Genomic DNA, 17,353 nt, shown 5'->3' with positions numbered 1-17,353 from the left:
TATATACCCCCACCATTTTCCTCGGTACCTTTAAGGAAGCTGATAGAATTCATGGCAGAGTTTTCTGAACTTCCAATGTTAATAGTGGGAGATTTTAATAATGTACTTGACAGTTCGCTTGATAGATGCCAGATCACACCTAGTGGTAGTAGTACGGGTGAAACCTCGTTTGCAAGAATACTGAGGGAAGTAGGTCTGATGGATGTATGGAGAGAGACCCACCCCCTGGACAGGAAGTACTCGTGTTGCTCCTCGACATATGGCTCCCTGTCGCGTATAGATCTGGGTCTGGTAAACGCTCATATGTTCCCGTTTGTACAGACCTCAGAGTATCTTTCTAGGACCCTATCTGACCATTCCTTATTTAGCATCACCCTTGATATATCTGTGACAGCCAGGCCGGGGGTTAGATACTGGCGACTGAATGCCTTTTGGTTAAAACTGATGGGTGACCCGTCCGATATGCTTCAATCCCTTAGGGAATATTTTTGTATAAATGAAGGGACTGCGTCTCCGTTAGTCGTCTGGGAAGCGATGAAGGCCTTCCTCAGAGGATCCTTTATTAAAACAGTCAGTCGGATTAAATCTAAATCTAGAGAGCTTGATCGGCAGAAACATGATAATATGAAGATAGCGGAGGAAGCTTTTGTGTTAAATCCTTCTATCATGACAAGCAATACCTTGAAGACTAGGCAGGAGGAGTTGAGGTGTCACCTCTTGGAGGTAGCAGAGAGGAAGAGACTGTTTTACAAGCAGCAATTTTTTACTGAAGGTGAGAGTGTAGGCCATATGCTCTCTGTTATCGCAAAAGCGCAGCAAGGATACAATGTATATCTGGCCTGTTAGATGCTGGCGGCGTTCTCAGGCGTGATACGGATAACATTTTAAATATACTAAATAATTTTTATTCCTCTCTGTATGCTTCCAGGGTGACATGCTCGGATGAAGAGATTGACACCTTTTTGGCCACATTAGATCTTCCTAAGCTTTCCAGGGAGGACAGTATGCGGTTAGAGGAGCTGATTGAGCTAGAAGAATTGAGGGCGGCATTGGCTGCTATGGCTAATGACAAGGCTCCGGGGTTGGATGGGCTTCCGGCGGAAGTATATAAGTCCTTTGCGGAAGTGTTGCTCCCGGAACTTCTGAAGGTATTCAATTGTTCCAAGGAGAGGGGGGAGCTACCTCCGTCTATGCAGGAGGCGGTAATAGTAGTCATTCCTAAGCCGGACAAGGATCACTCTCTCCCTGACTCATATAGACCGATATCGTTACTCTCCACTGATGTTAAGTTGCTTGCAAAGGTCTTGGCCATGCGTCTGTCTAAGGTGATTTTGTCTATCATACACTCTGACCAGACTGGCTTCATGCCTCAGAAATCAACGTCAATTAATATTAGAAGAGTGTTTGCCAGTATTCAACTTCCAGCTGATAATGTTGGAGATAGAGCTATCCTTTCTTTGGATGCGGCCAAGGCCTTTGACAGCATTGAGTGGCGATTCTTGTGGAGAGTTATGGCGTATATGGGATTTGGAGATGAGTATATATCCTGGGTCCGGGTGCTATACTCTAAACCTGAGGCATGTATCAGGGCGAATGGAGGGGTGTCCCCCAAGTTCTGTCTGGGCCGGGGTACTAGACAGGGGTGCCCGTTGTCACCTCTGCTATTTGCAGTTGCGATTGAGCCATTAGCCACGGCAATTCGTAAATCAATGGACATCCGGGGGTTTCAATATGGGACAGTTAATAATAAAGTGGCGATGTATGCAGATGACACCTTGCTTTTTCTGGGAGATACTGGTCCATCGTTGAAAGCGGCTATGAAAATCATTGATTGCTTCGGGGATCTGTCGGGTCTGACTATTAACTGGAGTAAGTCGGCGATTATGCTGCTTGACGGGCAAGTGCAGTCACAGACAGTGCGAGACAGAAATATTCCATGTGTAGCGACCTTTAAGTATTTGGGTATCCATATATCTCCGAGAGTCCGAGACTTTGGGCGCCTTAACTTTGACCCGTTGGTTATCGCATGGTGTAAACTATATCTGTCGGTGGCGGGAAGAGCTAATCTCATTAAAATGGTGTTGATGCCCCAGCTACTCTATGTTCTACATAACTCCCCGGTCTGGCTGTCAAAATCCAAATTTGTTCCTATCAATGCTACTTTCAGGGAGCTCATATGGCGGAAGGGGCAACCGAGAAATAAGCTTGAAACGTTGCAATATCCTAAAACAGAAGGGGGCCTTGCAGTGCCAAACCCATGGGTGTACTTCCTGGCTGCACAATGCCAACATTTTAAGGGGTGGATGGAACTGGAGTCGAGTGAGATGTCGTGTCAGTTGTTTAAACAATGCTTGTCCTCTAATGACTTACTGCTGATCCTTGAGACTAAGGGGGCTGGAAAGAGTGGTTCGATGGGCGATCTGGGACACTTGATGCAGTCCGTATGGAATAAGGTCAAGCTCCTGAGGGGGGTTTTTCGGCAATACGGAATACACTCCACTGTGGGGCAATCCTGTGCTGCCGGAATTCCTCTCCCTGTCTGAGTTTGGGGCATGGAAAAGGAAGGGTATTCTGAGGTTGGGGCATCTTTTGGAGGAAAAGAAGTTCATGTCATTTGCCAGATTTCAAGAGAAGTATGAGCTGCCTAGAACTCACTTTTATAAGTACCTTCAGGTGAGACATGCATACAACTCCACATTTAAAGGTACGACTGAGGTGGCAGGGAGAGATGCTGCATTGCACCAGATTCTGTCCAGGGGGGCGAGGAGAGGTATGATTTCCTGTATATACAAGCTGCTGCTTGATAAGTTTCTAATGTCGCATCCGCTTACGGCTAAAAGTAAATGGGAGAAAGATGTTGGCGAATTAACTGATGACCAATGGTCTGACATACTGGAGGCGATACCTCTCTCTTCCTTGAGTGAAGGACGTAAACTCTCGCAGCTGTTTATTGTCCATAGGGTCTACAAAACACTGTTTTTTTTGTTCCGTATAGGGTTCAGACCTAGGGATGAGTGTCCAAGATGTTCTGTGGTGTCTGCAGATCTGTTGCATATGATGTGGACGTGCGAGAGGTTAGGGAGATACTGGGAGTTGGTACGTCAGACAACACAGGAAGTTTACAAAGTACGAATACCCTCTGACCCGAAAGTGTGTGTGTTAGGATATGTCTCTGAATTGGCCACTGGGCAGGTGCATAAAATAGCTATAGGAAGAATGTTATATGTCGCTAGGAAGTTAATAGCCCTACATTGGATACAGACAGCTCCGCCAATCCTAGGTGAATTCCTAAGTGCGGTTGACACAATGCTGAGCTATGAACGGATGGTGTACCAGAAGCGTGGATGCCCAGCGAAATTTGAAAAATTGTGGGATCCATGGCTGTCGTTTCGACGTCTGAATAGAAATGTTTAACAATGTGCCTTTGTATTTTGTAGGTTAGGGTGGGGTGGGATGGTGGGGGGGGGGTTGGGGAGGTTGGATTGAAACTGGATTAATACACATAGTTTGGTGTCCTTTTTTTTATTAGTCCTATGGACAATATGTCTATATGTCATCCTTGCATGTATTGTGAAAAAACGTGTATTTACACTGTAAAATGTTTAATAAAAATGATCTGATTTAAAAAAAAAAAGTCATTGATCTGTGTTGAACTTACACTTTTAAGCTTCATTCACACGTCCATGTCCAAATCCATGAACAGGTGGTCAGTGATGCCTCCGTGACAATGTCCGTGATGGATCTGTGTGTCCGTTTTTTGCTGTGTGTCATCTGTGTTTCACTGACACTGAACAGCTGAAAAATAATTTTCACACCATCTCTTCCTTATGAAATGTAAAAAAAACACCGATGGCATGCGTGTTGCATCCATGGTTTTCATGGACCCATAGAATATCGTGGGCGTGACAGACAAAATAGAGCATGCATCCGTGCTAAAAAAAAAATAACTGATCCACGAACCGTGGTAAAAAAACAGATGAACAGGGACGTGTGCTGTCCGTGGAGAATGGAGAATGAGGCTTTAGGTTTGTTCTTTGTGCTTCAATCAGAATGAAACTTGTAACAAAATTCTGTTTGGAGGCACGGGTCAGTCTACTTTCACATCTGCGGTTTCCCTTTCTGCTATTGAGATCCGTCATAGGGTCTCAATAGCGGAGGAAACGCGTCAGTTTTGTCCTGAATGGGGACAAGGGGGAGAAAACTGAACTGAAGGGAACAGACCGCACCAGAATACATTCCGTTCCGTTTCATTGCGTTCCCATGACGCATACAAAAGAGCTGCAGCAACTTTTTTGAGTGCGTCCTGGGAGGCAGAGCAAGACGGATCCGTCATAACTCACAATGTAAGTCAATGGAGACGGAGCCATCCCCCATTGACTTACAATGGTTTAAGGGACGGATCTGTCATGGTTATTCTAGAGACAATACAACCGGATCTGTTCATAACAGATGCAGACGGTTGTATTCTTGTGACGGAAGTGTTTTTGCTGAACCATGACGGATAAGGCAACAACGCAGATGTGAAAGTAGCCTCACGTCTATATTCTGATCCACTTAGTCTAAATATTCTTTCCAACTATCAAATGACAGAAATAAAGGCAGCCCACACAATGAGCTGTGTTTTGGAACACAGTGATATTCTCTCCATTATAAAGAGATTTATCTGCAGACAGCCTAATAACATCAGCATTTACCCAAACTCTTCCAACACCAACAATCTCTAAACAGTACACTTCAAATTCCAATATCACAGCACAAGTGCGATGACGTCTCATGTTTTCAGAGCCAGAGAATATTTCACTTAAAACAAAAAACTCTGAACTTTGTTCCACAGGTCACACTGAGTAGATTAAGATTCTAGCATTCTAGCAATTTTTTTGTAATAACAATGACTATTGGCTGATTTCAAGCATGTGCCCCACATGTTTCTGCAATAATTCCTTTTTTGTGCTGTATTGTAAGGCCCCTTTTCACACGGGCGAATATTCCGCGCGGGTACAATGCGTGAGTTGAACGCATTGCACCCGCACTGAATCCTGACCCATTCATTTCTATAGGGCTGTGCACACGAGCGGTGATTTTCACGCATCACTTGTGCGTTGTGTGAAAATCGCAGCATGCTCCTCTTTGTGTGTTTTTCACGTAACGCAGGCCCCATAGAAATAAATGGGGTTGAGTGAAAATCGCAAGCATCCGCAAGCAAGTGCGGATGCGGTGCGATTTTCACGCACGGTTGCTAGGAGATGATCGGGATGGAGACCCGATCATTATTATTTCCTCTTATAACATGGTTATAAGGGAAAATAATAGCATTCTGAATACAGAATGCATAGTAAAATAGGGGTGGAGGGGTTAAAAAAAAAAACACATGTTATAAGGGGAAATAATACAATCTACACTACAACTAACCGAAACCTGAACTTCTGTGAAGAAGTTCGGGTCTGGGTACCACAGTCGGTTTTTTATCACGCGCGTGCAAAACACATTGCACCCGCACGATAAAAACTGAACATCGGAACGCAATCGCAGTCAAAACTGACTGCAATTGCTTACCTACTCGCGCGGGTTTGCCGCAATGCACCGGGACGCATCTGGACACACTCGTCTGCAAGGGGCCTAAGGGTACTGATTGGTTCTGTCCCCTTTAATTATTATATGACCTTCTACACGCTTTATAATGATATTCTAGATAACATATACAAAAAAAAAACATTGTGCTGAGAAGGTTGCATTCCTGAGTGATACATGCATACCCTACACTGGACTTCCTTAGGAGGTAACTATCTCTCTCTGTTGTATCACCACGGGGCTTTGGAAATGTGCGATGACATAGCGACGAGTTCCCCCAGTTGTGTTGCAGGCCAGTGATTGATTGTTATTTACCTTTACTACTCTGTATGTGATTTGTCTCGTTTATATCTTTTATCACATTTAGTAAATATATTTATTCACTTAGCCTTTGTCAGCTTATTTATTCTTAAATCTTTTGAATCCATGTTAAAACATGTGCAAAAGGCATGTTGTAAGAACTACTTTACTTGTTTACTAGATGAGGAAACATAATTTTCCTCATGAGGAAATCAGCTTGTAAGCAGTAAATGTATAAATATAAAGAACAAGTGTTCTTAATTATTATTGTAATTCACAATAATCCGTCCATATAATCAAGCAGCAGATAAACGAGCAAACGCTTGCTTGTTTGTTGGTTGATGACCATCTTTTATCAGGATGAAAGATACCCAATTATCATCAGCATATCTCTTTGTGTAATCAGGGGTGTGCTGCTGATAATCAACAGAACTGAATGAGGGAGGAATGACTGTGGAAACAACTATTCCTCCCAAATTCAGTTTGGATCGGCCTGTGTAATCAGGCCGCGGCAAACGAGAACCAACAGATGCGTTCCATCATCCATCGACACTCACACAGACCGAACATCGGACAGTGTAATACGGCTCTAAGACTGCAAGATGATTACAAATGAGAAAAATAAAACTTACCACATGCTTTAGCAGCAGTGATACAGATTTCTTCTGCAACATACTCCGCTGGAGGTAATGCAAGGTAATCCTTATCGCCAGTGCCCGATGCATGGTACAGAAAGATGTGAAAACCTGGCTCACTGGGTTTTGGAGCACTTGAACTCACTCGGGTATCTGCACTTGAGTTCACAGCAGGGACTGTGGTTATGCTCATTTCAGTCATAGTGAGGCAAGCCATTACATCACTCCAGTGTTAGCTAGAAGAAAAAGACAAACAAAATCAGGAATGAATATATTATCATAGTAATAATCCACTGTACTTTTATTTATTGTAAGGACATAGACCTGGACCATTGTATCAGTGGTATGAAGAAGCCAATGCATCCTAATATAATAGTAGTAGACCTTTTGCAAACGGCTGTTTCAACTGTTCAAAAAATGCAGAAAAATTGCATGGAAAATCAAGTAGAGGGCTCAATCTTTTTCAGCATTTTTTCCTGCAATTCCTGCATTGTTTATTATTAGCACACATCTTTAGGGTACGGCTACATGGCAACACTGGTCGCAGCAAGGATTTCAGCGTAGCGGTGATCCCATACAAATTGATGGGAACTTAGCGCGAGTCGCAAAAAAATCCAACACTGCTGGATTCCATGGGATCGCTGCTACTCTTCGATCCTGGCCGTCGCCGTGTAGCCGTACCCTTATTGTTTGTATAGAAAAGTGATCAGTTGATACATGGATCCCCCCATTGTTGGGAATAAATGCACCTTTTCCCCTGCCTCACCCACTGATTTCCAGCCAGAATGTAAGCATTTCCAATTTTCCACATATTAGCAAATCAGAAATTTGGCAATAATGTCTTACAAACATTCTTGCATTTCCTATTCAGTTGTGGCATTTTTGCAGAGGATACAGTGGGATGTGCAGGAACATTGGTTGTCACTATCGAAATAACAGAGGTCCTATCACAGTAAAAATCTTCACATCTTTAACCTGTTAAGTCGCCATTACATAAATGTACATTATGGATAGGGTATGTCACTGTAATCATGATGGCGCAGGAGCCCTGCACTGACTGAGAGCAGTGCTCCAGCTGCAATTGCCAGGATCGGAGGTACCTCCGATCACATTTCCTATTCAGTTTTGACAGTTATTTTTGCACAAGTGATAACAGGAGCGCAGGATTACAGATTTTTTTATTTCCCCGTTGAATTAATAGATGTCCCATCACAGTAAAATAACTTAAGCTGGACTTTTTAGCCCTCATGTTGTAACTGTACATTATGGATAAGCTTACATTAAGCCTCCAAGATGCACAGCTATGTCACCGGGATCATGCGGTTACAGGTGTAATGGCCAGGATTGGAATTAACGCCTATCCTGGCTATCTGACACCTTATATGTTGAGTGAACGCTGCAAAAAGAGATCCTTCTGTCCCCAACAACTCCCCCAACAAATGTAATCAGAGGGTGTCAATGTTTTGCCAAAGCAGCTGGGGGCCTAACAAAAGGCCCTGGGCATGCCATGACTATATGCCTATTATGCTGTGCCACAGGCACAATCTAAGGGTACGTGTGGATTCCTATGAGGAATAACCGCAGTGTAATATGGTACCAGTAATGTGTATAAGGACAATCATCATGTACACTTTGCAGATCTTTTGTGTGTGCCGTGCAGACTTCCAAATCCGCAGCATGTCAATTATGCTTGCGGTTTTAGCTGCGGATTTCACACTTTTCAAATGATGGAGAGATCTGTGGATTTGTTGCAGCTTGGATGCAGAAACGCACAGAAATCTGCTTTTACCAAGTGCAGGTACCCTAAGGGACAGTAAATCTGCAGCGTAATACAGTACCAGCAAAGTGAATGAAATCTGCCATATCTTATGTACGTGGTGCATATTTTGTACATGCAGAAACTGAACTGGGTTGTTGCTTTTAAAATTGGCTTCATGTCAATTGTTGGTGTGGATCGACGACTGATGTACTGTGGTTTCCCCACAGACAGACATTGGGGTTGTTAAAATCCACAAAAAATAGTGTGGATTTTTTTTCAGTCATACAAGTGTGGTATTGCCGTTTTTGTGGCAACCCGTAAAGAGATGACGCTATTAGAAACTCCATTCTTAACGGCCACTAAACCCTGACAAAAAAGTAAAAAAGAAAGCAGAACCTGCTAAAGGTCTTGTTCACATCTTCTCTTGAGGCTCCATTCGGGTCCTCCATTGCAGATTCCATCAAAATGACCAGATAAAAGTGCACGTAGGACGGAAACTGAATGGACTCCAATATAGTCAGTGGAGGCTGTTCATCTCGGTTTGTGTCAGGAATTTATCTTGGTAGATTTAGTATTCTGCAGTCTATTTATTACAGCTCCACATGGTGGTAACCCAGCTTTCCTAAAACCCTGAAAGGCAAACCTGCCCAGCTATGGCACTATTTAGTAAGTAGTAAGGAGAATGATTTATTTAGGTAGACATTATTTAGCAGTCCTTATTACAGGTCCATGTACATATTTTTTTTATTTTACTCACTTATATAGAGCCAAAATATTCCACAGCATTTTGTTGTTACCGAGCTTTTCCGGGACCCTGAAAGGCTAATCTGTCTAGCTATTCCACAGAATGCAGGATCTGTCACTGGAATTCTCACTCAGCTTTTCCAGGCCCCTGGCTAGCAAATCCATCTACAAAACTGTGGATTCACCAATTCATAAATGCATATCTATCATAGGGTACCAGGGCAATATAATCTGTTGTCACCAATGCAGCTCTACAGTCTTCTCACCCAGCGTTTATATTCAGCAGTCTTAAAAAGCTGGGTAGCACCCTCTGCAGAGATGTAATGGCGGCCGCACTTACTATGACTGGTGCTATTACCAAATCTATTTTATACTATTAGTAACAAAGAGATTCCTTCCAACAAAATGGCCATGCTCATTGTGTAGACAAAAATTATGCAACCTAAACACAGCCCCCTCCTCCTATACTTCCTGGCTCATGTGCACTAGCATCCGAGGGGGAGAAGGTGGGGAGGGAGAAGACATGGTTGCAGTCTGATAGAACAATGCACTGCTTTTCTATTGTATTTTTCATGGTCTGCAGTTGTGAAACAAGAACAAATAAAGACAAATAAGGAGATTATGTTAGATTTTGTTGGACTTCAATAAAAATAAAAAAAAGGCTTATATACAAAAATGGAGGTATACAGAGGTCAAGTGAGGCTTCTATTACAGATCCGTACAACAAAAAGCCATAATATGGGCATGTGCATGAGGCCTAAGTGTGTATTTTTTTGAAGTGATTGTGTACATTGTGAGCATACAGGCATCTATACTCTAAAAAATGGCAATTAAATTTTGGAGCATATTGGACCCCATTTACTGAACATCTCAAGTTACGTGGTGGTACCCTTAGGCTAGTTTCAAACTGTTGGCAGGAGTTTAGGCAGGCTGTTCCTGCAGAGAACAGCCTGATGGGGCTCTCTGGATCTGGCATTGCCAGACGGTGCCAGAACGCGTAACTCCCGTGCGAAAGAAGCCTTAAAGGGAACCTTTCATCAACTTTATTCTGACCTCACTTTTAAAATACTGTATTTTTCGCCCCATAAGACGCACTCCCCCCCAAAAGTGGGGGAAAAGTGCCCCTGTGTCTTATGGGGCAAATGTTGGCAATTTACATCGCAGTCTGCGATGCAGCAGCATCACAGACTGCGATGTATTAGTGAGGAGGGTCTGTAGTAGGCGGGGAGAGCATGGGGCCGTGCAGGCACTGTACTCTGGCCCGCCGCTCAGTATGTACTGTATACGTAGTGTTAATAATCATATCTAAATTGCGCTCCCCCTGCTCCCCATGTGTACCGTACATACCAGTACACATCACGATCCTGTAGTAAGCACTAGCAGCTAGCAGGCAGGCCGGGCGGCCGTAACTCAAGGAGGTCATGTGCCTGCTCCGCCTACTTTATGAATGAAGCAGGCGGGGCAGGCACGTTAACTCAGTAAGTTACGGCCGCCCGGCCTGGCTGCTAGTGCTTACTACAGGAGCGCGACGTGTACCGGTAAGTATGGTACACATGGGGAACAGAGTTTAGATATGATTATTAACACTACGTATACAGTACATACTGAGCGGCAGGCCAGAGTACAGTGCCTGCACGGCCCCGCCACTCTCCCCGCCTACTACAGATCCTCCTTAGGAATCTGTGGATTGGATAATGATGGGGGGGGGGGGAGAGAAGGGTCTGTGGATGGCATTATGATGGGGGGATTTGTGGATGGGACTGTTATTGGGGGGGGGATCTGTGGATGACACATAGCAGTGTCATCTACAGATCCACTACCCTATAACAGTGCAATCCACAGATCCCCCCCCCCCCCCATCATAATGCAAACCACAGATCCCCCCCCCCTTCCCATCATAATGCCATACACAGCTCCCCCCATAACAGTGCCATTCACAAATCCCCCACCCCATAACAGTGAATCATTCACAGATCCCCCATAATAGTGTCATGCACAGACCGCCATTAGTTTAAACCCACCAAAAGCACACCTTTTGGTTAATAATATTTTTTTCCTTATTTTCCTCCTCAAAAACTTAGGTGCGTCTTATGGGCCGGTGCGTCTTATAGGGCGAAAAATACGGCAGTGACAGAAATGCTGATTTCAGCAGTGGGTCACTCATGAGCTAAAAGTCAGTGGTTGCCGAGAACCAGCTTCATAACCATTGCAGTACAAGCCTTGAAAAGAGTCAAATCTACTTGAGAAGAGTCCTGGTTATTCATAATCTCCTGCTCTCTCACCCATCTGCTGATGATTGGCAGTTCTCTCCTAGAGAGAAAGGGAGAAAACTAGGTAGAAGACTATCAGTCATCAGCAGGTGGGCAGGAGAGCAGGAATTCATGAATAACCATGACTCTTCTCAGGTGGCCGGGACTCTTTTCCAGGCCCAGTCTGCAATGATTGTGATGTTGGTTCTCGGCAACCTTTTACTTTTAACTTATAACTGACAGACCGCTGAAATCAACTCACCTGTCTCTACTTTATACTGCCGTTAGTATGGGCAGCATAAAGTTGATGACAGGTTCCCTTTAATCTGTGTGTGTATGAGTGTATATGTAGATATATACACACACACACAAGCAATAGATCAATGTATGGCATGTGAATGTGCAATCTACATTTCTCTCTCTCTCTATATATATATATATATATATATATATATATATATATATATATATATATACACATACACACATACACATATATATACATACATACATACATATATATACATACATACACATACACACACTGCTCAAAAAAATAAAGGGAACACAAAAATAACACATCCTAGATCTGAGTTAATTAAATATTCTTCTGAAATACTTTGTTCTTTACATAGTTGAATGTGCTGACAACAAAATCACACAAAAATTAAAAAATGGAAATCAAATTTTTCAACCCATGGAGGTCTGGATTTGGAGTCACACTCAAAATTAAAATAGAAAAACACACTACAGGCTGATCCAACTTTGATGTAATGTCCTTAAAACAAGTCAAAATGAGGCTCAGTAGTGTGTGTGGCCTCCACGTGCCTGTATTACCTCCCTACAACGCCTGTGCATGCTCCTGATGAGGTGGCAGACGGTCTCCTGAGGGATCTCCTCCCAGACCTGGACTAAAGCATCTGCCAACTCCTGGACAGTCTGTGGTGCAACGTGACGTTGGTGGATAGAGCGAGACATGATGTCCCAGATGTGCTCAATTAGTTCAGGTCTGGGGAACGGGCGGGCCAGTCCATAGCATCAATGCCTTCGTCTTGCAGGAACTGCTGACACACTCCAGCCACATGAGGTCTAGCATTGTCTTGCATTAGGAGGAACCCAGTGCCAACCGCACCAGCATATGGTCTCACAAGGGGTCTGAGGATCTCATCTCGGTACCTAATGGCAGTCAGGCTACCTCTGGCGAGCACATGGAGGGCTGTGCGGCCCTCCAAAGAAATGCCACCCCACACCATTACTGACCCAATGCCAAACCGGTCATGCTGGAGGATGTTGCAGGCAGCAAAACGTTCTCCACGGCGTCTCCAGACTCTGTCACGTCTGTCACATGTGCTCAGTGTGAACCTGCTTTCAACTGTGAAGTGCACATGGCGCCAGTGGCGAATTTGCCAATCTTGGTGTTCTCTGGCAAATGCCAAACGTCCTGCACGGTGTTGGGCTGTAAGCACAACCCCCACCTGTGGACGTCGGGCCCTCATATCACACTCATAGAGTCTGTTTCTGACCGTTTGAGCAGACACATGCACATTTGTGGCCTGCTGGAGGTCATTTTGCAGGGCTCTGGCAGTGCTCCTCCTGCTCCTCCTTGCACAAAGGTGGAGGTAGCGGTCCTGCTGCTGGGTTGTTGCCCTCCTACGGCCTCCTCCACGTCTCCTGATGTACTGGCCTGTCTCCTGTTAGCGCCTCCATGCTCTGGACACTACGCTGACAGACACAGCAAACCTTCTTGCCACAGCTCGCATTGATGTGCCATCCTGGATAAGCTGCACTACCTGAGCCACTTGTGTGGGTTGTAGACTCCGTCTCATGCTACCACTAGAGTGAAAGCACCGCCATCATTCAAAAGTGACCAAAACATCAGCCAGGAAGCATAGGAACTGAGAAGTGGTCTGTAGTCACCACCTGCAGAACCATTCCTTTATTGGGGGTGTCTTGCTAATTGCCTATAATTTCCACCTGTTGTCTATCCCATTTGCACAAAAGCATGTGAAATTGATTGGACAGTTTGATTTCACAGAAGTGTGATTGACTTGGAGTTACATTGTGTTGTTTAAGTGTTCCCTTTATTTTTTTGAGCAGTGTATATATATATATATATATATATATATATAATAGTTATGAGCCTCCTATTGGATAATTACTGCATGGGCGATTATCTTTCAGCTGGCAACAAGTTATTTAACCCCAACTGGTGCAATGAGTTGCTTCTCATTTCTTAAACAACCATGTCGAAAGACACATCTCGTGGTCGTGGAAAAGATGTTAGTCTGTTTGAGAAGGGTCAAATCATTGGCATGCATCAAGCAGAGAAAACATCTAAGGAGATTGCAGAAAGTACTAAAATTGGGTTAAGAACTGTCCAACACATTTTGTATAAACTGGAAGGATAGTGGGGACCTATTGTATTCGAGGAAGAAATGTGACTGGAAAAAATCCTGAATGATCGGCGATCACTTAAACGTTTGGTGAAATCAAATCGAAGAAAAAAACAACAGTAGAACTCAGGGCTATGTTTAATGGTGAAATTAAGAGCATTTCCACACACACAACGCAAAGGGAACTCAAGGGATTGGGACTGAACAGCTGTGTAGACGTAAGAAAACCGCTAATCAGTGAGGCAAACCATAAAAAAAGGCTTCAATTTTCTAGGGGGCATAAAGATTAGATTCTGGAGCAATGGAAGAAGGTCATGTGCTCTGATGAGTCCAGATTTACCCTGTTCCAGAGTGATGGGCGCATCAGGGTAAGAAGAGAGGCAAATGAAGTGATGCACCCATCATACCTAGTGCCTACTGTACAAGCCTGTGGGGGCAGTGCTATGATCTGGGGTATCTGCAGTTGGTCAGGTCTAGGTTCAGCAGCAGTATGTGCTCCAAGAATGAGGTCAGCTGACTACCTGAACATACTGAATGACCAGGTTATTCCATCAATGGATTTTTTCTTCCCTGATGGCACGGGCATATTCCAAGATGACAATGCCAGGATTCATCAGGCTCAAATTGTGAAAGAGTGGTTCAGGGAGCGTGAGACATCATTTTCACACATGAATTGGCCACCACTGGATTGGTATCTTTTGGATGTGCTGGAGAAGGCTTTGCGCAGCAGTCAGACTCTACCATCATCAATGCAAGATCTTGGTGAAAAATTAATGCAACACTGGATGGAAATAAATCTTGTGACATTGCAGAAGCTTATCGAAACAATGCCACAGCAAATGCGTGCAGTAATCAAAACTAAAAGGCTTTTTTTGTGGCGACTTTTTGGACAGGCTGTATATATATATATATATATATATATATATATATATATATATATATATACACACATACACATACACACACACACACACATACACATATACACACACTAAACCCTGTGAACGTTGCGCTTTTAATCAGAGTATCTCATAGCTGGATCCTACTTTGCCCTGAAACTCGTAGGCCAAAAGCCCAGGAGATGCATGTGTTAGTGTAGGTCCTTTCTGTTAGAAGCCAACTTGTTGCTGGGAAAAAAAAAAAACTCCTCCTTACTACTTACCGCTCCTGCGTCACGGCTCCTCTCCATCTCCGGCAGCTTTCCCATGTCTTCTCTGGCCCGCACTGCACTGTCACCTGACTGTGTGCAGCGTGAAGTCATAGTGCATGCAATACGTCCTGACGCTGTACAGGGTCAGGACAGTGCAATACCGGCCCGAGTAATGAAGACCAGGGACGGTGAGTACCGGAAGTGCTCGCAGTGCTTCACTCCCTGCTCCCGGCACCAAATGCATACTAGTGATCGCTTCCATAATGGAAGCGCTCATTAGTATTCGCTTTATAAGACGCATGGCCATTTCCCCCCACTTTTGGGGGTAAAAAAGTGCGTCTTATTAAGGAAAAGAAGTGGAATGTTATGCATTGGCCAAGTCAATCACCTGACCTGAATCCGATTGAGCATGCATTTCACTTGCTGAAGACAAAACTGAAGGTAAAATGCCCCAAGAACAAGCAGGAACTGAAGACAGTTGCAGTAGAGGCCTGGCAGAGCATCACCAGGGATGAAACCCAGCGTCTGGTGATGTCTATGCGTTCCAGATTTCAGGCTGTAATTGACTGCAAAGGATTTGCAACCAAGTATTAAAAAGTGAAAGTTTGATTTATGATTATTATTCTCGCCCATTACTGTTGTAATTTCTACACCGTTCACCTGATTTGGATGTAAATGCCCTCAAATTAAAGCTGACAGTCTGCAGTTAAAGCACATCTTGTTTGTTTCATTTCAAATCCATTGTGGTGGTGTATAGAGCCAAACATGTTAGAATTGTGTTGATGTCCCAATATTTATAGACCTGACTGTATGCATGTATGTATGGATGGATGGATGGATGTCCGCTAAAGGAATCCGCACCGTCGCATTTACAATCACAAAATTTTGCACAGCCGCCTCCTGTGATTCGGGGAACGTCATAGACTATGTTTTGAGTGGAAATTTTCACCCCGCGCTTTTCGAATTAATTACCAAGTAATACGCTTAGTAACCTAACTGGCACACTACAGGAGCCATTGTCTGTTGTGGCAGTTAGCCTGGATATTCATCAGGTTGCATATAGCAACCAATCACAGCTCAGCTTCTATTTTGCTACAGGTCATTAATTATGAGCTCTGATTTGTTGCTATAGACAGACTGTCTGTATAAGACAGCTTATGTGTGAGTTAGGGTACATTCACACGACCGTGTGTAATCCTTTCCGATTTGCGGTCCGCAAATAACGGAACCGTGTGTCCGCATTTTGCGGACAAATGACTTCCGTATGTCTTCCGTTTTTTATGGTCCGCAAAAAAATGGAAGAAAAAAATAAAATAAATAAATTATGGCCTTCAAAAATAAGTAAACGGATCCGCAAAAAAAGGATGACATACGGAAACCATTCCGTATTTCATCCGCAATATGCGGATCCATTGACTTGAATGGTGCTGTGGACCGATCTGTACGGACAATAGTAGGACATGCTTCATATTTTTGCGGAATAGAAATGCGGACACACGGATGCGGACAACATACTGAATGTTGTCCGCACATTTTATTCACCCATAGGAATGAATGGGTCCGCTTCTATTCCGCAAAATGCGGAACGGATGCGGACAAAAATAATACGGTCGTGTGAATGTACCCTTATTAATATGATTTTGATTGCGACGCTTAGCCAATGTTGTTGTGAAGGCTGATGTAACTCACATGACCTTAAGGATCCATTCACACGTCCGTAAGAGTTTTGCGGATCCGCAAAACACGGACACCTGCAATGTGCAATCCGCAATTTGCGGACCGCACATCACAGACACTATAATAGAAAATGCCTTTTCTGGTCCGCAATTGCGGACAAGAATAGGACATGTTCTATTTTTTTCAGGAACGAAATTGCGGATCCCGAAAAAACGGATCCCGAAAAAACGGATGCGGATCCAGGAAATGTAGATTTGCATCCGTTCCAGCCCCATTGAAAGTGAATGGGTCCGCAAATTGCGGAACGAATGCGGACCCAAATTACGGACGTGTGAATGGACCCTAAGTGTATACTAATTCTGTGGGGTTTTATATATTATCAATTAAAGACAATAATGCCCTGCTGTGGAGGTCTTTGCTAGGAGGCGGGTGGGCTGCTGTGAAGGTCAAAGTTAAGGGGGTGAGCTGCTGTGGAGGTCACATTTTAAGGAGGCGGGGCACTGTGGGGAGGGGGTGCTATAGTGGAGGTCACTGTTATGGGGGATGCTGTCGATATCTTTTAACAACACACACAAACATTAAATTAAATAGATTAAATATGCCTGTGCGAAGCCGGTCCTTTTGCTAATATATATATAATATATATATATATATATATATATATATATATATATATATATATATATATATATATATATATATTTTGTCAGGGATTGCTCTCTCAAGCAGGGCGGCGGTGACAGATTTGTGTGCAGACAACAGGATAAAGTTCAAATAAGGTTTCACTTTATTGCGGTACAAACCACAAAATAAATAGCCTTTACACTTTCGGCAAAAACGTAAAACAAATCCTGCTCGTCTGAGCACTAACTAATACA

At 43.7% G+C, this 17,353-nt stretch overlaps 1 protein-coding gene across 2 annotated transcripts in view; it reads right to left on the bottom strand.

Annotated features, from left to right (window-relative positions):
* The window catches only part of JAK2 (Janus kinase 2), a 344,639-nt gene that overhangs the window by 265,594 nt on the left and 61,692 nt on the right, over positions 1-17,353 (bottom strand). For both annotated transcript variants that reach the window (XM_040417135.1, XM_040417134.1), the window contains exon 2: positions 6,501-6,739. In XM_040417135.1, the coding sequence (XP_040273069.1) occupies positions 6,501-6,720 (220 nt within the window). In that variant the 5' untranslated portion in view covers positions 6,721-6,739. The remainder of the gene's footprint in view (positions 1-6,500; positions 6,740-17,353) is intronic.

Source organism: Bufo bufo, chromosome 2 (genome assembly GCF_905171765.1).
Source record: "Bufo bufo chromosome 2, aBufBuf1.1, whole genome shotgun sequence".
In the NCBI taxonomy this organism is placed as follows: Eukaryota; Metazoa; Chordata; class Amphibia; order Anura; family Bufonidae; genus Bufo; species Bufo bufo.
This window is presented reverse-complemented; position numbering and strand designations above follow the sequence as displayed.